The following is a 22850-nucleotide window of genomic DNA, read 5'->3' as shown; positions in this document are numbered from 1 at the left end:
AAGCAATGAGCTTGAACAATACATCTCTAGAGACAAAAATACTTAAGTGAACTTTCAGCATTTCTCATAGTATCAAGGACTCAGTTGACATAATTGACAAATGTACTTATTGTTTTATTAAAAAGCTAAAATACTTTTAGCAAGGTTTACTAGATGTTTGTGTTTTAGAAAGGGGAAAAAACCCAAATTCCTGGAAGATGTAAGATCAGGGACATAGCCTTTCCAGGGAGTATAAAGATGCTCCATTGTTCTGCTCAAATTTTTATGCACAACTTTTTGTCAGAAATCAACATACTTCGTGTCTAAAAACAGACTGTTCTTTAAAGTGCTCCAATATAATTTGTTATTATTTCTGCTTTATACCTTATTCTAAATCAAGTTTTTATTTTTAATGAAGTAAAATAAATGATGAAATTTACTAAAAAATAAAAATACTAAAAAAAAAACATTTTAGTGTCATTCAGATGAGAAATATCCCATATTGATTATCAGATTACTCCTGAAAAGTCTCAGAAAACTGTAATTACTGCAAAATGCCGAGACTGGTTTAACTATTGTAATAAGGATTACATGAGTCTCTACTGTGGTGAAATATCTGCACTGCATACCCATTGCTTACTGGTCGTAATTTAAGGTGCAGTCAACACTCCAAATGGTTTAAGTCTGATTATCTGAGAAACCATGTCCTATTATGAACCTCTGTGGACATTAAAATGCTTTTATCAGAATTGAATCTATCTGGGTTACAAGAGAAGACCTTTTCCTATATTGCTTCCAGACTAAGAAAATTACTACTATGGGTTTCATGATTGGCCTAATTATCTAAGCAGTGACAAAATATTTCAGGCTTTAATGATGTAATACCTTTAAAATATTTGTTAGCTACCATGACTGCTCGTTTGAAAATAAAATACTGTGAATTAACACCAGAACTTGCAGCTTAAACTTTACAAAATTGTATTACATCTCAAGTCAGTAATTTGGGACATACAATTTAGATTTGCTTGATAAGCTTAAGAGATTTGCATGATATGATTCTTAACATTCTGAAGTATTTTCAAAAGATCTATTAAATTACAAAAAAGCAGTCTAGACTTTTGGTATAGCTATTTGTCAGTGGCATAATGAACAGAATTAAAATGCTTTAAAATGCACTATTTTGATTATCATTTACTACTAGTTGATCTCATTTAAGTGATACTACTAGCAATTACTGTACAACACATTTTAAAAAAAGGCTCTTTCCAGATTATCAAAAAGGACCGAAAGCTAAAAATTCCTTACTTTTCATTACAGGTTCATTTGGAAATAAGAATGGTGATTTAATCAGGCAAATAATGAAGTTATTGCCTCATTATTACCATGACTTAAAATGTAATCCACAAGATAGTTCCAACAAAATCTGTAAATCTATTTACAAAGTCTATAGTAACTTTATGAAAATTGTTTTATTCATAAAAGAAAAGACCATAAAAAATCTACCATTCAATTTGGAAAGCACCCATACCTTTCAAAAATACTTAGTCACAAAATGAATCCTATCACTAATTTAGAAGTTCTGGAGAATTAACAGTACATGGAATTGAATAGAAAATGCTTATAAACAATTGTACAATTCTTCAACCACAAAGAACATTTAGAAGAAAGCATGTGTTTACTGTAGTAATTAGTACTGGAGTAGTGTTTTTATATAAAGCAAAAACATTCTAAACTACTTTCTGAAATTTCAACAATACCTATCAATATTTTAAATATTACAAATGATTATTTCTGATTTTACGTAGGAACTGTCTCCTTTTAGAAGGATTTTACGTAGGAACTGTCTCCTGAATGACTTCTAAATCTGTCTAAAGAAATTGCAGATATTTGGATGATATTTTTTCTTATCACCCCCAAGTTATCAAATTTAATCAATTAGTAATTGTATTTGGCCATTAATATTTTCATTTTTAGAAAGGTTAAAATTTACCTTTTGAACCAAGCCTTTCATAATGTGTGATTTTAGATTTATATTTGTTTCTAATCTTTTATAAAACCAATAATTATTTGGACAAAGAAACTGAATTTTACTTACAGAAAGTTTGCCTTTATGCTATAAGAATATACTTTTAATTACAAGACACTTATCTGTAAGCCATGGAGATATATAAACTGCTGTGCATATGCAACTGCAATAATGCTGTAGGGGCCTTATTGGTGTCCCATCCTGAGAACCTTTTTGTATTTATTAGGAAATGTAAAATATTAGTATGTTTTTCCAAACATTTCTTAATCTTGTTAAATATTTTACAATGAAAAGGCACATCAACAATATGTAATAGAGGTTATTGTGCAAAATACAGATATTTCAACTCAACAGTTAAAGAAGTGTTAAGGTGGAACAGGTCAATGACTGATTCTAGCATATTAGATTGACAAAGGAAATCTGATTGTTTGGTTTTCTAGCTATCTGATGACACTATTCTCACTTAAGGCCAGTATAAGAGCCGAGGTGGCGCAGTGGTTAGGGTGCAGTACTGCAGGCCACTTCAGCTGACTGTTATCTGCAGTTCTGCGGTTCTAATCTCACTGGCTCAAGGTTGACTCAGCCTTCCATCCTTCCGAGGTGGGTGAAATGAGGACCCAGACTGTAGGGGCGATATGCTGACTCTGTAAACCGCTTAGAGAGGGCTGAAAGCCCTATGAAGCGGTATATAAGTCTAACTGCTATTGCTATATTATTGCTATAATCCTGAATGGTTTATTAAAAGCTCATTCCAAAATAGGTACTATTGTCCATTTTCTCTTGTATCTTATTTACTCATCCACTGATCAAACTGTTATCCTTTGGACACGCCTAAAAGTGATAGTATGTGATGGGGCAGATCGCTTTGGCGATCAAAGGAACTCTCCCAGATGGTTATGCCCCAAATTTTCAGGCAACAGAATCTGCTTCAACCTATGAAGCCTTTACAAGGAGTCATAGAAGGAAGACATGGATTTTGAGCAAATACTTCCACACTGAGAGGCGAAAATAATCGGGTGGGCAAATCAGCTTCTTAGGATCTGGCGTTCCAAAGATGAAATCTGATTTTACAGTATTGATAAAACGAACATGGCCGATTCGGCCAGCCGTGTTTATTATTGTCAGCTGGGCATCATCCTTTGGGGCCGTGGCAAAGATTCAATTACCGCCAGCATTCGCCAGATCGAAGCGAGATAAACGAAGGTCACACGCACAACACACCCTTTCGCCAGTCTTTCAAGGCCGGGGCAGGAGTTAGAGGGAGAGGCAGAGGGACTCTTTCCAGACGGGCTTCTTCTATTCTAGAGCTAATGGGTGAGGGCTGCAAAAAGCCGGGCGGCCACAGTTAAAGGGAGCAAGCAACACGACCCTCTCAAGGGAAGGGGCTGCTGCGAGTCCTACGGGCGGAGGGAGATATTCCCCGGCCGATGGTGCAGACAAAGGAGCAAAGAAGCCGGGGCGCCATTTTGACAGCCGCCTGCCTGCCTGCCGGCCAGCCACACCCTCTCCATCCTTTCCAGCCTGCGCAGCTGCGGCTTAACCGCTGGGCGAGACCCGCTCTCCGCTCTTTCCTCCGCTCCCAGCCAATTCCTTCGGCAGCCCCATCCGAGCGCAGCCCCGGGGGCGGCAAGCCGCGGGCGCCCCGCCGCGGGTGACTCACCCTTGAGGGTGGAGCGCTCCACCAGCACTGCGTGGACTTGCGGGTCCGAGAGGAACTTCCGCATCTGTTCCACGGCGCCCTTCTCTTCCAGCGCCGCTTCCAGGGCGGCCGGGGCCTCCCCGCCGTCTTCCAGCAGAAGCGGCACCAGCTTGCGCAGGTGCTTCTGCAGCACAGACACGTCCGCCACATTTTGCACCGCCGAGCCGCCCGCTTCCAGGCCGCCGTCCTCCCCGCCGCCGCCGCCGCCCGAATCGGACATGGCTGATGGGCTTCTCGGCTGTCGAGATGGAAGGAGCCGCCCTTACAAAAGCGCTCCGGAGCTTCCCTGCCGCGGAGTTCTGAAACTTCGCACTGAGCCCCGCCTCGTCCACGACGCCGTTCTTTAACGACGCCTTCCTCGCGACAGCCCCTCCCCGGAGGATCCTGGGAAGTGTAGTCGGGAATTATGCGGCTCGGAATAACAGGCTTTCTCTGCGGCGAAGTTCGATGGAGTCCTCGGCGACCGAGTCTAGAATAGAACAGAGGTCTTCAAACTTGAAGACCTCTGGAATAGAATAACAGAGTTGGAAGGGACTTTGGAGATCTTCTAGTCCATCCTCCTGCTTAGGCAGGAAACCCTATATCATTTCAGACAAATGGCTATGCAACATCTTCTTAAAGACTTCCAGTGTTGGGGCATTCACAACTTCTGGAGGCAAGCTGTTCCACTGATTAATTGTTCTAACTGTCAGGAAATTTCTCTCAGTTCTAAGTTGCTTCTCTCCTTGATTAGTTTCCACCCATTGCTTCTTGTCCTGCCCTCAGGTGCTTTGGAGAATAGCTTGACTCCCTCTTATTTGTGGCAACCCCTGGGATATCGGAACACTGCTATTATGTCTCCCCTAGTCTTTCTCTTTCATCCAAAGACACGTGAATCGTAATTGGATTTGTAAAATCCTAATCAATTGTCCCCAAGGCATTGTTTAGTTTGTTTCCGACGCCATAATACGACCATGCTAAGGGAAAGATCGCAAAATGCTTAATAAGCTAGATTTTCACTCTGCATTTTAGTTCTAGGAGTGTGTGAATCGCTTCAGTTTGTATTTAGGCCGCGACTGTTTCTTTTATATTCTGGACTTTCCTCTGAGTCGAGGAAGAAACAGCCCCTGTAGATCAAGCAGCTCTAACGTTAGCTTTAACTGCAGCCAAACTCAGATCTCACAGTAAGTTCCTTAGGTTCATTCAGGCTTATGCTGAAAAGGTTAAAACAAGGGCTAACCCTTAATGGATTCTGAAAAGTGTAATTGCATCACTAAGGTTGGGGCAGATGTGTGATCCAAGCACAGAACTAATCTTTATGCAGTGTTCCTTGAGAGATCTTGATAAAACTGAAGGGACTACTCCAAACCACTGGCCCCAGAATTCATAGCAACTGCTCAATATCGGAGTGAAGGTTAACAAGCTAGGAACAGTTTTGGAACTCTTTGCTACATGTGAAGAAACCTTTATTTTCTTGCTGCTTCAGCCTCTTCCTGAATTGCAGAATAGCTGGAAGAGGACCAGATACTGTATTCTGGCAACTGTCAAGTAGTTATTAACCACTGATATAGATGACTTATTTCTGAATGAACTTGTAGCAATTATTTGTGACATTTGATGCATACCTGGGAACATCATTTGGGAACTTCTCAGTGGCCTTTTATACAGCATTATGCAAAATGAAAATTGTTTTCTAAATACTATAAACCTCTATTTGTTGGACCAATCCAGTAATGCAAGTTGTAAACTTTGGTTTATAAATAACAAAATCTAGGTTTGTTCATTGTGCTGAGCTAGGATTGATTTCCTTCTTACTTTACATGTGTGACTCCAGCCAATTATGGCTTATTCAGTAAACTATGAAAAATAGCTTAGCATAAAGTAAGAATATAGCTATATAATTGAGCTATGTATTTTGGAATGAAATTGGGACTATGAAAGCTGCATAGAAGTTGGGGGACCTCTTACAAGTAAATGACAGGGAATTCTTTCTAAATTCCAGAATTCTTTCTACATGCCAGGATAATTACACAGAATGTCCAAATTATACTTATTCCCAAAAGGAGAATATTTTGAGCTTATTTACATGACACACTAAGTCGCCAAGTTGACTGTTGACCAATTTGACCAGTATTCCTTCACAATGGAAACACTTTTTAAAAAATATAATTTTCAATTTTTAAAATGGATTTCATTTTTAATTAAAACAAGGACAAAAAACCAAAGCCAAAATAATGTTAGTCAAATTGGGATCAGAAAATGAAGAAACAATTGACTTTCCACTTATCTCTTCATCTCCAACTGAGAACAAATGATTTGGTTACATTGTTCCCATTTTATGGCTACTCCATCTTCTTATCCCCCTGAATCCCCTTATTATGCCCGACTACAATTTGAAGCCAACCTGGCAGATTCTTCATTCTGTCATTCCCACCATGATATCACATTCAGACTAATGGGACTTAAGTTATTTTTAATGGTAGCAATGCTAACATACAGTATTTCTAATACTATTCAAGGATAGCCTTAAAAATACAGCCTAGATCTATCAGTTGCTGGGAGCAGACCAATGTAATGGGTCTAAGCCCCCTGCAGTGAGTGGTGTTGCTAGAGAATCCCATAGAAATGAAGGGGTGATCCAATCATGACAAAGGGAACACCAAATGGTGACCATGCTTCTGAGTTGGGCTCTAGATGACTTGGAATAGGCTCACAGTTGCAATGAACTCCCAACATGCCTCAGATGGCATTTCTGGGAAAGGCAGATAAAAGTACTCCAGAACCATTAATCTGGGAAACTCCGCCACTAACCCAAAAAATAAATTAAAACAAAAAGATTTTGTTCCAGAATTTTCATTTTTTCCATAAATCAGGAGTGAGTAAACATCAGATCTGTAGAATCTATACGAACAAACACATCACTATTCTAAAATCACTATTTTAAAATCCACCAGCTTGAGTTTGAAGAAAAAATTAAGGGTCACACCAAAAACCACTACAGGTAGTTCTCAATTTGTGCATCAGTTCATTTATTGACCATTCAAAGTTACAGCAGCACTGAAAAAACTGACTTATGACCACTTTTCAGTTACAACCATTGAAACAACCCTAAGGTTGCCTGATCAAAATTGTGATGCTTGGCAGCTGGTTCATACTTATGGCAGTTGCTGTGTTCAAAGATCATGTGACCCCCTTTTGCGACCTCCTGACAAAAAACGTCAATGGGGAAGAGAAGTTCATTTAACAACTGGGTTACTAACTTGATCACTGCAGTGATTCACTTAACAACTGAGGCAAGGAAGATTGTAAAATGGGGCAAAATTCACTTAAATGTCTCAATTAACAGATTTTGGGCTCAATTGTGGTTGTTAAGGATTACCTGTATTGGCTTTTTCTCAAGTTTCCTTAATACTGATATTAGCAATCTAATTTATCCTATGATTTATTCTGTTGCTATCATTGGTAAACAAGCAGACGTCAAAAAACCTTGTCAATTTATAAATTACTGTACAAGATATACTAAATCCAGGTGTTCTGCCTACCCTTGCTTTAGATTTTCTTTGAATATATGCCCCTATAAGAAAAGGGATCCCCCCATCTTCACTATTTTATTAATATGAATACATGAACTGTTTTGTTATTTAAATATTGTACATATTTAGAATTGTGAGGTCCTGAATTTTTACCGAACTTTTGGTGAATGAGACCTTACTTTTATCACACTTGCTATTAATATTTTTTAAATTGTTGAAAATTGTTTCAATATTAGCCATAAGTTGTTGGGAGTCAGGCAGGATGCAAGTTTAATAAAATATTATGTGGAAAAACAGTAGCATAAGCTCACTATATGAAAAAGTACATAGATTGTTCCTAATAGTTTAGACTGGATTTCAGAAAGGCACTTTAATTCATAGAAAATATTTTCAAATAGGTTTTTTTCATGTATGTTACAAGCTAGAGTACCATTTGACTTTCAACAGCTGTAACCAAACTGATGTGCATTTAAAAGTTAAAACTTAGTTCTATGCCATCAAAATTTTGCAATTGGACAATTGCAGTAGTTGGAAACTCTCCACTGTGAAATTGGTTTTTATACTTTTTCTTTCATATGACTCTAATACATAGTCGCTTTTGTAGGACACTGGCCCATCTTGTTCATGAGGTGTCAAACCCAAGGCTTGTGGGTTGGATCCAGCCCGTGGGGCCAGACTAGAAATAGTGAAGGACTGGCCCACGGTGCCTCTGGCAGCCAAAATGAGGCATGGAGGGGCCATGTGTGTCCCGCTGCAGCCCATTTTTGGCCTGGACGGCACCGTTTTTGGCCTGAATGACACTGTTTTGGCTGACAGGGTGCTGCAGGAGGTGTCTGCCCTGCCCCTCGCCCCTTGCCCGCAGAGAACAATGCTGATTCGGCCCTCGAAGAAATCCAGTTTGACATCCCTAGTTTAGATAATCTTTTAAAGTAATGTAATAATTTGTATCAGTTTAATAAGCATACATACAATGGTACTTATCTTTAATTGCTTCCGAGACATGATGAGTATCAAAAATGATGAATACCAAGCGATTTTTTCCTATAAGGAATAATGTAGTCACAAGGCAGCCAACACTGACAAATTCTAGCTTATATGTTGAGCACCAAATAAACAATGAGTACAGGGACAAAATTTTCACATCAAAATGTGTCGAGTGCCAAATTTGATGAGTTTCAAAGCAGTTGAGCACCAAGATGTCACTGTATAAGCCTTTTGTTTTTTTTTTATTGAAAATTTTGAAAAAAAAAACTTTTACAAATATTTACCTCCCTCCCCCTACCCTCCCCCCAACCCTTTTGTGTAGTATAATCATGCAATAAAAACATGCTGCTATCCTGAAATGCACAAATTGATGACAATAAATGTCCTGAGAATTCACTTGCTATTCAGGTCATTGGTTACATATAATGGCACTTCACTCAGGCAGAGGACGAGTATTTATTTATTCTCCATTCCATAGATACTGCAGCTTTCTTCTGTAAAGATAATCTAGAGCCTTGACAACCTGTTGTGTTTGGGTGGGAGGGGAAGATAGGAATGGAAAAATTAAGTGACGCTGTATTTCAAAAGCTGGAGGGTATAACTCATTATGCATTTCCTCTTAACCGAGGAAGACAGACTATAAAGGCAGTTATGAAGATACTTTCTATCCTCTATTTTATATGAAGACAGGGAAAAACTGAAGTTTTGATGTGTGCAATAGTTTCATAAAATAGTATCCATGACCCCATAACCCACATTTGGTTTTCTAAAATTTCTGGAATATGCTAAGTCTTAAGACTTCAAAACATGGTAATTAAAAAAATATACTATTTTATGGAAGCGCTACATTACTGAAGTTTCATACATCTTCTATATCACTGCAGACATTAACACAGATGGCCATTTTTGGTCTCTTAAGTATATTATATGACAAAAAATTTGTCAATTTATTTGAATACTGGTTTATTACTAGTTTTTTTTACAATTTGATGTCCTCAAGATACAGTGGTGCTGTGTATATTTTTGACTTGTTTGGTTCTCTTTAACTAGTTTTGGGAAGTGGAAGACAGATCATATTTTAAACGAAAGTATATAAACATCATGTTTATACAAAAATACTGAACTGCTATGAACACTGTAACCCTCAGACAATTTGAGAAAGGCAAGAATAAAAATTGCATTAGGTAGCAATCAATATTCTCTATTTAACATTGTTTCTTCAGATATGCCTGAAATCCGGACAGGAAAATTTATGTCATCTATCTTGAGGTTAACTGGAGAAAAATGCATTCCATATTTTTCAGACAATGGTTTATAGGGCTTACATGGTGATAAGCACTATTAATCAGACAGATGCCAGTCAGAATTTTTCTGTTAGTGGATACAACAAATTTCCTCAACTTCCAAAATTATCAGAGGATCAATTCAGTGGGATCAGGATAACCATTGTAGTATTTTTTTCCCCAGGGAATATTGGGGCTATAGGAGAAACTGGATAGAAAGTTATCTGGAAAGTTGTCTAATTTGCTTTATTATGGGGAAAGGGTGGGTAACAATAATATTCTAATAAAGGAGTGCATTTGTAGCTCGGGGTTGAAATGAGGGGTCCTTGATGCTCTCTGACTTGCTTGTTTTCTTGTAGACGTTTTGTTACCCAAACTAGGTAACATCATCAGTGCTAGTAAGGAGTGTAGTTTGCTGTTTATATTTTATTGCTTTCTAAGAATAATAATAATTTTCTTATGGCTACCACCTGTACAGATTTGTCCACTGCTGTAAGAACATATGGAAATTTGAGTGGATATTCTATAAAATTGGATGTTTGCTCAGTATTTCTTAGATGCTTATGTAATCCACATTCACTTTACAATGTTCTATATTAGGGCTAAAAGCAGTGTTATGATGAGCAGGTAAAATTCCATTTCTTCTTTATTTAATCCATAGAATACACCATTTGTAGAATTTAAAAACTAGATAAAAGAGCATATTAAATGGCAGGTGTATGAAGTTTTTCCATAAACAATGTCAGAACAAAAAAATCCAAATTACAAAATATTAAAAATATGTTGGTACATTAACATAGCATTCCACTAAAGCATAAAGATACAGGTATAAAGAAAAATTGTGCCACTTACCTATTATTATTTTTTGCTGTTTCTAGGAATGTTTTATTCTGTACATAGGACCATTCTGTACAAAATATGAAGTCTACATTTTTATTACTCATTACAATAAAACAAAGTACAATGTATGTACAATATTAAAATGAAGCCATACTAAAGCCACACAAAAGAAGACACTTGTAATATTCTTTTGACATTCCTGATGTACAGGCATAAGGTTCTGGAGAACATGGGAAGATAGGTAACACTGAACTTTATGAAGAGTAACAATCATCAAAACTGTTTTTTTATTTGTACACTTTATTTGGGATGAATTTGTTTTAACAATAATTTAATACGTAACTTGTATAGAGCATAACATGGTGATAAGAAGGAAGCCAAACAAATGAATACTACTAAATCTTAGTATTGCTTAGGCAAGTTTGTGAACTAGCCTGATATTTCTAGAACAAATTGGGATGGCAATAATGCTACCTGCTCCAGAATAGTTGGTTTTTGGTGAATGTTTATCTTCAGTAAAGAGCAAAAGTAAAATTTAGACAGTGAAAGATCTTATATGCTGAGCGTTACACAGTCAACCAAACATTGATATACAATATTTTCTCAATCCCCCATTCCCCAAGTTAAAATTAGACTGCTTCTTCTCAAAACCCTCTTTCATGAACCTACTGAACAGCCAAATTATAAAGAAAATATTCGATAAATTATCAGCTAAAGATGGGAAGTTCAAACAATGGCATATCAAAATACATACAGACATTGCTTTATGCAATTATAAAAGCACCCTTCCCCTCATCAAAACGGAGAAGATATATTTAAACTGCTTTTAATTATTTGTATTTCATTATGGCAAAGCATATTATTTATTTTCAAGTTTAACAGGTATTATTTTCACAAAAAATAGGTATTTTGTTTGAAGCTTGGAGTGGTATTTATATTCAGTTTTTTCTTATCACGAATTCCCATCATTCTCACCTGATATGATCTATTTTTAATTTTCACTATATACTTTTGGACTTTTCATATTTGAAATCAACCAGGGCCCTGGTCCCAAAATGCCTGCTTTGTAAAGTATTTATTATGGATCAAGATATATTAGTTAAAATAACTATTTTAAAGAAATTGCAAATTTTATAAGTGGTAGAGATAAGAAAAGAAAAAAAAAATCACTAATTCTAAATCAAATTGGTCTGAAACTGCCCTTGAGTTACTAAAGTCTAAAATACTGGCTACCCTTAGAGCAATCAAATATTAAAGACAAAGCACAATACATTTTTTTGAAAATTTATTTGTGCTTTCCCATCTAGAAGAGATAAAAGAAAACTCAACATGCAAGCAATGTTTTGGAATACATAGCAGCATTTGAAGATCAACAGTAATGCAGATGGCTTTTCTTTTTTTCTTGAGGTGTGCATGTTCTCGACACTTATTTCATCAAAATATATACTGACAGCAGAATTACTATAGTTAACTTCTCAGCTTTTAAAATATGTATCTGAAAATGCTGGAATGCCATTTGAGGGAATTTGTCTATGCTAAATTTTCTAAGATGCATCTCTCTAAACAATAACATCCAGAGAAATGTATCCAAAATAATCTATGTCCTGATGTCTATAACAATTCTTAGCAGGTAACATATTCCATACACTAAAAACTTTTTTAAAAAAAGAAATAAAAACGGGAAAGTCATTTTGATAAATAATAATTCTGAAACCAAAAAATATATGCAATTACTTTAAAAATGCTATTTACTTTTAGCCAAGGCAGACATATTTTTATTTTTAGGAGCACAACTTCTTTACCAGCTCAGTTCCAAAATATTAATTTTGTACTTCATGCTAACGGACCAGAAAATATGGCTTCAATCCATACAAAGTACTCAACCAAAAGTGTCTTCTATCTGGAACCAAATTTGGATTAAACCATTTCTCTAGAAATTAGACGTGATTAAGATTGTCATGAAAATTACCATTCTGTAATAAAGAATTAATAACTTTCCAAACTGCCAGAATATATCAAGGCAGTAATGCATTTTTTTTCCTCTTCAGGTATTTTTCTCCCCCGATTTATAAAATGCTCAATAGTTATATATGAATTGAGAAATGTGACCATTGCCATGGTACTAATGACAGGCAGAGATGGAGAGAGGAAAGAGAGAAAGAAAATAGGCTCCGTTCATCTGGCACTGGTCTTGTGCAACCTTCATTATTTCAGTGGACTTACATAAGAAAAGCCATGCAAGGTCACTTCATCTTATCCTCGTTATAAGCTGATCAAAATAGGAAAAAACATGGGACTCCTGTGTAATTGTCACACATGCATTTCATTGTATGACCATGGATATTATGGGGAAAAACCTGAAACTGCAACCAATTTAAATTTATTAGCACATGTACGGATATGAAACATGATAGACATTATTGTTTCATGCCTTTTTCTATATAGAGCTGCTTTTAATATACAAACAAATAATTATGTTTGAAGAGGCCTGAAATATCTGAATGGTTGCTCAGCAGCAGTGCTTGATAATTTGCTCTCCTTTCAACAATAACTGGAGAAAATGCATGCTTCCCACTGGTTGGTACTATGCCAACAGCACCAAGAAAATGTCTTTAATACTAATCAACTCAAGCTTCTGATTACAGAATTAGGTAATTCACCATTGTTTGAACTACTTATCTTGAGCTGCTTACACTGTATTGAAATTATTGCCTAACAGAATGGGGTTGAACAAAAGCTTTGACTTGTGTGTAACTGATCAGTATGGCACAAAAAAAGGTAAGTTCTCTACTGCGGAACAGAGTCCAGAAAAAAATTGTTTTTCTCCAAATAAGATATCACTTGACTAGTCTAATGCCCATCATGTGATAGTAGATCCTCAGCTCGGCAATGAGTCTCCAAGGCTTTCATGGTATAGATATCCTGAGGCAATTCAGACTTGCGTCGTACTATAGGACGTTCCCTTTTTTGCTCAGTCAGTACCTGAAATTAAAAAAAGCAATGTTTAAAGAAAACAGAGATTTCTTACACCAAAAAGTGCCTGGTTTTTATTTATTTATTAATAAAATTTATGGGATGCCCACCATACCATGGGGTAACTCTGGGTAGCTTACAGTTAAAACCTAAAAAGTTAAAATCAAACATTAAACAAGACTGAAAAAGCATTAAAAGAAAGCAGATTTCAGTAGAATAAAAACACCTGATCTGTCATTTTTGGATTTTGCCATACCGTTCAATGGCATTCCCCTGAAATTGTTTCTGTTTGTTTCCAATGCTCCAGGAAGTCATTCAGTACAAAGTTTATTTGCTCTATCGATTTCATATAGAGTAAGTAAGCTTATTGTTGTAACCACAGATCATAATATACAGTGTGTCATAAAATACAGTAAAATAACAGTAAAATACAAAGACTATTTAATAAGAATATTAGATATAAAATGGTTACAACAAAACAAAGCCAAAGATACAATTACGAATTTAAATATTTCTTTCTAGGTTTTGACAACTTGGTTGCTGACAGTTGGAAACATTAGTGCAAGAAGATAGTTGAATTTTCCAAGGTTGGGTCCCTTGAATTCACCTGCTCTCAGTAATTTTAAATGAGATTATCATTTAAATGATATTATCATTATCATTATGGATGCCCTTGGATAGAGGTGATGTCCAACAGGCAGTTTACAAAATCTCTTATCAAGATATATGGAAGGCATGGTCTGCAAACAAAGGGATCTTAAAGCCTTTCTCAATGAAGCAGTGGTTATATTGACCAGGAATCTATACCATTTGAACGTAAGTCCTCAGGGTACATTTACACTATTATTATATACTATTACAATTATAGACTATCATTTAGTTTATACCCAGGTTGCTGGCACAACTGTGGTTGCTAAGCAAGGACTAATTGTATGTACCTACTATAATGTAGATGACAATAACCTTTGAGAGGTAATGGATGCCCCTAATGACTCTGGTACATCTAGCAGGACTATAGTGAGAAATATTGTGGCCAGAATTGTGTAATATTTGGTCACAACATGGTATAAGCCATTCAGGTTTAGGATGGAGGCATTTGCTATATCTGTCAGCTGGGTCTTTTCCTGGTCTCTTATGATAGCCACAAAATACATGAAATTAATGAAGAGGGCAGGGGAGTGCAAATTCAAGGTCTCATAATGTAAGTGGTAATAGATACTTTATCAGATCCTCTCAATAGGAACTATTTGAGCCAAGGTGCCCAAGCAACAGAGACTAAAAGCACCTGTTTCTTCTCTCCTGTACTTAATCTTTATTCTCATGCTCTGCACTGGTATTCAGTTTGTTGGCTACATACAAGTGTAGCTTGTATTCATGACCCGACAAAAGCGCGCATGACAAAAACGCGCCGACAAAACTGTGTCGCTAGAACCGCGACGTCAACGCGGCGACAACAGCGTGGCAACAGAAGGGCGATTTACAACAGTGCGTCAATTTAAGTTAAGGTAAGGGTTAGGTTTAGGATTAGCATTACATTTAGGGTTAGGTTTAGGTTTAGAGCGTGCTTCTGTCGCTGCACTGTTGTCGGCGCGATTCAGCGCTCATTCGTCGGAGCGCTTTAGAACTCACAGTTTTGTCACCACGTTTTAGTCGGGCGCGCTTTTGTCGTTCGCCCTTTTGTCGATGAACCACTTGTATTAAGTTGAACTCACAAATTTTATTTACCGTTTACCAAATGGTAAATAAATAAATAAATATTTAAATAGCAATAGCACTTAGACTTATATACTGCTTCACAGTGCTTTACAGCCCTCTCTAAGTGGTTTACAGAGTCAGCATATTTTACTGACCGTGGAAGTATGGAAGGCTAAGCCAACCTTGAGCCAGTGAGAATCAAACTGCCGGCAGCTGGCAGCAGTAGTCTGCAGTACTGCATTATAACCACTGCACCACATGGCTCTTTAATATTTAATATTCTTCAATAAATACTGTTATAAAGCACTGCACTCCAATAAGACTTATAAAGTTTTATAGCATTAAAAACCATATTTTAAGAATGTGTTTTCAGTTGCATGCTCCTTAACTCTTCTGTTTTCGAACAATCAATAAGCATGGTGAAAAATGGGTAGCACATCATTACTTGTGCTGACAAAGCACAAAACCTAATGACACGCCCTGCCTCCTGAGAAAATCAAACCACATATTCAGATATCACATTTACAATCAGTCATTAAGTGAAAAACAAAGAGTTTTGAAGTGCTTTAAAATAATGATTTATTCAATAGCCCCATATACACATTTTGACAGTAATGTTTCAGTAGTTATGGGTATATTTTTTAACCTTTTTTTTTTTTGCCTCTTAAGCATTTTAAGAAACATGAATATTACCAAAGTCCCAGGCCTGGAATTCTTGACTGTTTTTTGTTTGTTGTTTGCAAGCCTTTAATGCTATACCCATTAGAAGCATTTATTTTAGTACTTTGTGCAAAAGAATGAAAAGTTCAGTTATTATGATGTTGTTTTCCATCTTTTCTTCTTTATGATCTTGGGTAAAACTAATTAGAAGTAGTATGTTAGTTTATAAGCTATAGCATAAATATACAATTATTCAATTCAAATACAAAAGTGGGACCAAATTTAGCATGTATTAAAACCATTCTGCTAACAAGCAAATGGAGTGATAATTTAAAAATTACTAAAATTATTCTGCTAATTTCAATTTCTTGCAATTTCAGAGACGAATTGTACAATTCACGATTAAATAGTTGAATCAAATTTGGAAAAAGTAAGCTATTTCTTTCTCTCTCTCTCTCTACAGGTAGTCCTCAGTTAACAACTGCTGATTTAGTCACTGCTCAAAGTTACAATGGTGTTGAAAGAGCGGTAATTATGACTGATCCTAAGGTTCCAGCCATCTAAGCACCTTTATAGTCACCTGAGCATGAGCCGGGCACATGGCAACCAGTTTGCACTTATAACAATTGCAGCATCCAGTAGTCACCTGATCACGACTTGCGACTTTCCCTGCAGTCCTCCCCACATGCAAAGTCAGGAGGAAAACTGGCAGGGAAGGTTGCAAGTTGCATGGGTAAATCTCCCCCACCCATGCATCCTCCCTGAGCTTTACCACACTTCCACTACACTTCCCTGGTCACTTGGTTACCCTCCCCAGTTACTCATGCACCCTCATGCACCAGTAAGCTTCCCCTATCCGATAGCAGCATCCCGAGTGTTGCTGAGCTCATGCTGCACCTCCCTGCTATACTTGCACATCCAGCAGCAGCCACCACAAGCCCAGCATGCGTGTCTCACCTCCCTCCACCACCTGCACACATCCGGCAGCAGCTACCCCATACCCACTGCTCCTTTCACTTTGCATCTTCTCCCACCTGGCAATAGCCATTCAAGCCCCTGCTGTACTCTCACCACACCTCCCCCACCACTTGCTCACCCTTTCCTACCCAGCAGCAGCCACTTACTTGCTTGCTAGCCTTCTTGCAAACTACCTAAGACTTGCAACTTCCTGCTGGCTTTTCCACTGACTTTGGTTCTTGGAAGTCAGTAGGAAGCTTCAGAGAGGTATTCACTGAATGACCCATAGCCCTCCTTTAATGATGGTAATAATACAGGAATTGCCATAGCTAAGTGAAGTGGTCAGGTGATGTCACACTTTCCAAGTGCATTGCTTAGCTACAGAAATTCCAGCTCTAAATGCTATCTTAACTGGAGGACTACCTGCATATGCTTACCAGACAAGCTTCTTCCTTCACTCCCTTTGTCAGCACCTGCAAGTCTTCAATAAAAGGCCCATCTGTTTCCATTGCAACAGGACTGCTCACTAGAGATGTGTCACTATATACTGAGTACTAACCAAATACAAAAAGTTATGTCAGATTTTTTTATAGCAAATCTCAGATCCTTAAAATTGTTAGAAGCTACAACAATTCAGGTACTTCATTGCCAGAAATGTTAACATCAGTCCACCTTTGGATGAACAAATCAGAAATAAAATGTAACTTGATTTTTTTATAAGCAAGAGATTTGACAAAGCTTCAGGGAGATTAAAAGGAAGAAATTCAAAGAGCATTTTATTTATGGAATTTCATTATTAGAGATATTGTCATGGCCATTAACTTCGATGGCTTTAAAGGTTACTTCATAATGGAAAATGATCTTGTTGGTCATTACTAATTAGGGCAATAAAGAAATAGTGGAAAATAACTAAGAATTGCTATGACTATAGATTTATGCTATGTGCAGCTAGGATCAAATGATATTCTGAATTCCAGATGCTACAGAGCAAGAATGGCAAAATCTGTTTTTTATGGATTTGGTTTTTTTGGGGGGAGGGAGAGGGATTCTAGACTATCGTATGGTTCCTATGGTCAATGGAAGTCATTAAAGGATATAAATATAAAGCTACATTCCTACAAAAAAGAGTAAATAAATGTTACTTTGGCAACCTTTATTCTTCCAGTGAGATCTAAATTAAAATATTCATCCTCAGAGTGCCTTACCTGAGGATTTGATTTGGCTAGATTTTCTATTTTGACCCAAGCTTCTTCCCGTTCCTTCATTTTTAGCTTTTCCCTAGGGGAGAAAAGGACATTCACACATACTATGCAATGCTTAATGAACATAAATGAATTAAATTAACACTAAAATAATAGGATATACAGGAACTTTTCACATTTATTGTTTTTGAAATGTTGCATACATTATAAATAGAACAAACTCCTTTATAGTGAGGGGACAATAAATATTAGAATTATGGATAAACAATAATCCAAGAGGAAAAAGGGCAGGAAGCAGAGATTTAAACACACACACAAGGGGGGGGGGGAACAGAGGGAGAGACCATTGTTATAATCAGCTATACAACTGCTGATTTGTTATTTTCTCTCCACTGCCCACATTTTTATAACTTAAAGTATGAACCATGTATGGGCAGGCAAAATGAATAAAATATAACAATTCATATTAAATTGAATTTGTAAAAGACATTCTTTGACAAGTTTAATATTTTTAAATTCCTCTTTACTTTACATTTGAACAAAAACTGTTAATGAATGAATATCAGAATGAAGCCATTTGCTATATCTTTCAAGCAAAACTTTGTTTAGTCATAGGCAATATATTCAATTATGAATATATTGCTTAATGAATATATATATATATATATATATATATATATATATATATATATATATATATATATATATATATAAATAATAGTTAAGTATAAATATTTTAAGTAACTAAATGTTTATCATTTCATTCTAATCCTTTCTGAATATGCTCAAAATTTTCATTGAGGATTCTGAAGAATTACTACTCTATTCTTTATTCATATAGCATAAGAAATTATTTGAATTTTATTCTCCAAAGATGTTTTAACTTGGAAGCCAAGATGAGTAATACTTTTTGCAAACTGATTGCTTGTTTTACTATTACTTTTAATATGGGAAAGCATGGATGAGATGAGATTGTTTGACAAACTGGAATCCTGGCAATCCTGGTGACAGATGAGATATTTTCTCACAATTTTGTATTTTGGAATTTAATGAGAAAAAGAATCTCAGACTTTTATTTATTTGTTTATTTATTTGATATTTAGGGGCCATCTATGTCCTCACAGAGTGACTCTGATTTAAAACAGGCAAGGATAGGTAAAGTTGACATTGACAGTTAATTAAAATTCTTTTCTTAAGAATTTTGTCTCAAAAGCCATTCCATTTTGAATCAAGACTGGTTTCACTTACCATTGAGTAAATAGTATATACAGATAATCCTTGACTTACAGCAGTTCATTTAATGACCGTTCAAAGTTACAATGGCATTGAAAAAGCAACATGATCGTTTTTCACACTTATGAACTTTGTAGCATCCCTATGGTCATATGATCAAAATTTAGATGCTTGTCAAATAACTCATATTTATGATGGTTGCAGTGTCTCAGGGTAATGTGATCACCTTTTGTAAACTTCCGACAAGCAAAGTCAAAGGAGAAGCCAGAACACTTACTAATTTAACAACTGCAGTGATTCACTTAACAATTATGGCAAGTTAGGTCATAAAACCAGGCAAAACTCACTTAACAACTGTCTCCCTTGGCAACAGAAATTTGGGGTTCAAGTGTGGTCATACATTGAGGAGTACCTACCCTGTTTTCTCCAAAATAAGACCTCCCTGGATAATAAGCCCAATTGGGCTTTTGAGCACATGCGCTAAAATAAGCCCTCCCTGAAAATTATGCAACACAGCAGTAGCCATGAGGTGACCACGTTCTCCGCCTCCTGCACCTCAAAAATAGTAAGATCTCCCTGAAAATAAGACTAAGTGCTTATTTCAGGGGTTGAAAGAAAAGAAGACCCTCTTTTATTTTAAAGAAAACACGGTACATCTACAGAAATGCAATACAAAATTTATAACAAGCACAGCAGGAGGTTTTCACAGGTCTTAAGAACGGTAAATAAAGGTGAGAATACATTAAGAGGAAACTCACTTAAGTTTTTCTGCTTTAAATTGCTGAGTGCAGTCATCAAACAATTTTTGGTTCATTTCCATGAAAAGTTTCAGAGCATTGTAAATCAAGCCATGTATTGTCCTATAAAGTAAAAAAAGAAAATGATGTAAAACAGATTCAGGCTTTGCAGTGCATATAGTCACAAAAAGCCCCAAAGCAAATGGATGTTTCCATTAGCTAAAAGCGGCACACAGAAACTAAAGATTCAATGAGGAATATAATACTTACGAATTCTGTGAACACACACCAATGTGTTCTGCATCTGTGCAGTTGAACATATCCCAGAGTTAGAATGTTTGGCAGGAAACTGCCATCTTGCCCACTACATATGCACTGGGAATGGTTTCTGCTGATTCTGTTGTGGAGATATCCTCAGAACCAGTGATGCACAGCACCTAACAGGGATGGATAGTAGGCTGTGTGAATTCACAGAAGACCACTTGAAGAACCACAATTCAGGTCAGTAACAAGTTCTTCATCATCATGGTCTCTGAAATTCACACCAGTGGGGGAATAGTAAGCTGCATCCCTGAATATGGGAAGTGGCCCAGAGATTTATAGATGGAAAAAAAATGCTTTTTCAAATTCTATCTCCCTTTCAGAGCAGAGATTCTTATATCCAATATGCCTCATTATGTCATCATGATGATAAGTATGACTAATCTAAAGAGGCAAGAGTAACCTTTTGTCTGCTTCCCTATAACAAAAGAATGACATGAAGCTTGCTGAAATCTCTTAAAAGTTAAAAGCAAACCCTTGAAGGACGTTCAGGATGTGGAGTGATGATCTAAAATAATGACTGAGAATGGAAAGAAGGATAGTCAAATAATTATCTAAATCAAATGGAATTTTGAGATTGACTTTGTAAGAAAATTCTGACAAGAACTAGCTTGCTATAAAAGATGAAAAGAGATGGGTCTGAACATGTGATACAGAGCTCACTTATTCATCTGGACGATAAAATGTTTTCTAGGATAAATTCGAGATAAATTCCAAGTGGTAAATAGCAAGGAAAAAGAAAAATAATATGAATAATTTCATAAAAATTTGTCTAACATACCAGAAAACATAGAACTACCATATTCACAGAAATAGTATTCAGCAATCACCATTAGAAAAATTATTAATGAAACAAAAATTTTACTGGCATTTTTCATTTTTAATAAAAGGAACAGCAGATGAGGGAGCTTTTTCTGGATGTCTCTCTTTCAGTCAGGCTTGACTACTCCCATATAACTAGACAAGTCCATGACATTTTCCTGGCAAATCTTTTTTGGAAATAGTATGCCATCTTTCAAGGGCTGAAAGGAAATGACTGGTCCAAAGACATTCAGTTGGCTATTGTGTTTAAGGCAGGACTAGAACTTGTAGTCTGCTATTTCAGTGCCTTTAACTAATTACTAAACTGGCTCTCATATGAGGAATATATCAAGTATGAGGATCAAAACATCTTTAGTATAACATAGAAGATGTACAAAAGCCAGAGTCTTCAATGACTTTACAAAGCATCAGAGGGAAGGTGTTAGTCAGAAGGGTACAAAAAGATTTCCAGGGACACAGTAAAAACAGACATGAACAAGTGGAGAAAATATGTAACAGAGATATTACCAAGAACTGCATGTCCCTCCATAATTGATGAAAAAAGAAGAAGGCTGGTCTGAGAGACTGCCAAGAGGCCTACAACAACGTTAAAGTAGCTACAGGAATTTCTGGCAAGTATTGGTTGTGTACTATATGTGACAACAATCTCCCATATTCTTTGTATGTCTGGGCTGTGGGGTAGGGTGGCAAGACGGAAACACCTCCTTACAAAGAAAAACATCCAAGCCTGGCTACATTTTGGAAAAACTTATATCAAGTCTGACAAAAGCATGTGTTATGATTTGATGAGATCAATTTTGGCCATAATTGTTGTATGTTTTTATTATTATTTTCCTCCCTAAAAGATTTCAGTTTGTTTTTCAATTGAATTGCACAGCTTACATGCTATATTAAATGTAGAAAAAAAATTGGTGGTGATTTATCTTGGTCTCATTTTTTTTACATCGCAAAAACATTTTAACAGGGGTCTTTAGATTTTTTTATATCCACTGTATAAAAAAAACTGCATGATACATATTTGTCTTATGTCTTAACAAAAAATAATTGAAAAGATTAATGTGAAGTATGGATTACTCTATGGATTTGGACAGGAAGATGAATCTACCACAAGAAGTTCAAACTCTGGGAAGTTCAAATGGTGGTTTGAGCAGACACAGAATCTATTGGTGTGGATCACAGAGAACAAAACAAACTATTACTTTTTATTAGTAAATCAAACTCCTATTTTTACTCCATATTAATATGCAGATAAGTTTAAGAATTGAAGTCTGGCATAATTTTGCATAAAGCAAATTCCACACAGCAACTTTTGCAGAAAAGATATATTCATCCCCAAACAAGTAGCTGTAGTGTAACATGATTATCCTGACAATGTAAACATACCTAACTGAAATATATATTACAAATATTTCATGATAAAAATTCCCAATGAACACAACTATACAATCTAAAAATCTATACTCCATTATAAACATATTTGGGGGAAAATAATTAGGTTGCTTCATCAACTCATATATCAAACTAATATAGCAATTTAGGAACTGACATTGAAAAATATAAAAGTCAGACTACAATCATTTAAGAGAAATTAAATTATTTTGTTCAAATAATCTCATATAGACTCAAAAGCAAACCTGTAATAATTACACTGCTTACTTACTTGGTATTTTTTAATGGTAGATTTATTCAGCATCCTTGGTTTACCCTATAGGCAATTTTTAATTTATTTGAAGCTTATAGAAGAAACAAATTTTATTTCCTCTCTTCTACATAAAACATTCTTTTATGGCTGAAAGTTCTACCCACATTCTTAGCCACATAACCTATTATCCACCAAAAAAATAATCCCTTTGTTATACTGTAAGACAAATTATTGATTTGAGGGATTGTACGGCAGAGCTGATTGATGGAATGGCCTATAAACCCA

General features: G+C 36.1%; 2 protein-coding genes across 9 annotated transcripts in view; both read right to left on the bottom strand.

Annotated features, from left to right (window-relative positions):
• Positions 1–3994, bottom strand: part of DYNC1H1 (dynein cytoplasmic 1 heavy chain 1) — a 60757-nt gene extending 56763 nt beyond the window's left edge. Inside the window, exon 1 of one of the 2 annotated variants that reach the window (XM_087726517.1) lies at positions 3666–3994. In XM_087726517.1, coding sequence (XP_087582643.1) covers positions 3666–3924 — 259 coding nt within the window. In that variant the 5' untranslated portion in view covers positions 3925–3994. The remainder of the gene's footprint in view (positions 1–3665) is intronic. The other variant, XM_087726508.1, reaches the window with a different exon arrangement.
• A 6117-nt stretch (positions 3995–10111) lies between these two features.
• Positions 10112–22850, bottom strand: part of PPP2R5C (protein phosphatase 2 regulatory subunit B'gamma) — a 61862-nt gene continuing 49123 nt past the window's right edge. For 4 of the 7 annotated variants that reach the window (XM_014076282.2, XM_014076281.2, XM_087726480.1 and 1 more), the window contains 4 exons: positions 19802–19903; positions 17814–17886; positions 17046–17162; positions 10112–13305 (listed from right to left, as the gene is read on the bottom strand). In XM_014076282.2, coding sequence (XP_013931757.2) covers positions 13174–13305; positions 17046–17162; positions 17814–17886; positions 19802–19903 — 424 coding nt within the window. In that variant the 3' untranslated portion in view covers positions 10112–13173. Of the gene's footprint in view, positions 15852–17045; positions 17163–17813; positions 17887–19801; positions 19904–22850 lie in introns of all 7 variants that reach the window. The other 3 variants (XM_014076283.2, XM_014076285.2, XM_087726484.1) reach the window with 2 other exon arrangements.

The sequence above is a fragment of the Thamnophis sirtalis genome, unplaced genomic scaffold, assembly GCF_051295495.1.
Source record: "Thamnophis sirtalis isolate CommonGarterSnake01/CBP01778 unplaced genomic scaffold, rThaSir2_p1.2 scaffold_1, whole genome shotgun sequence".
NCBI lineage: Eukaryota > Metazoa > Chordata > Lepidosauria > Squamata > Natricidae > Thamnophis > Thamnophis sirtalis.
This window is presented reverse-complemented; position numbering and strand designations above follow the sequence as displayed.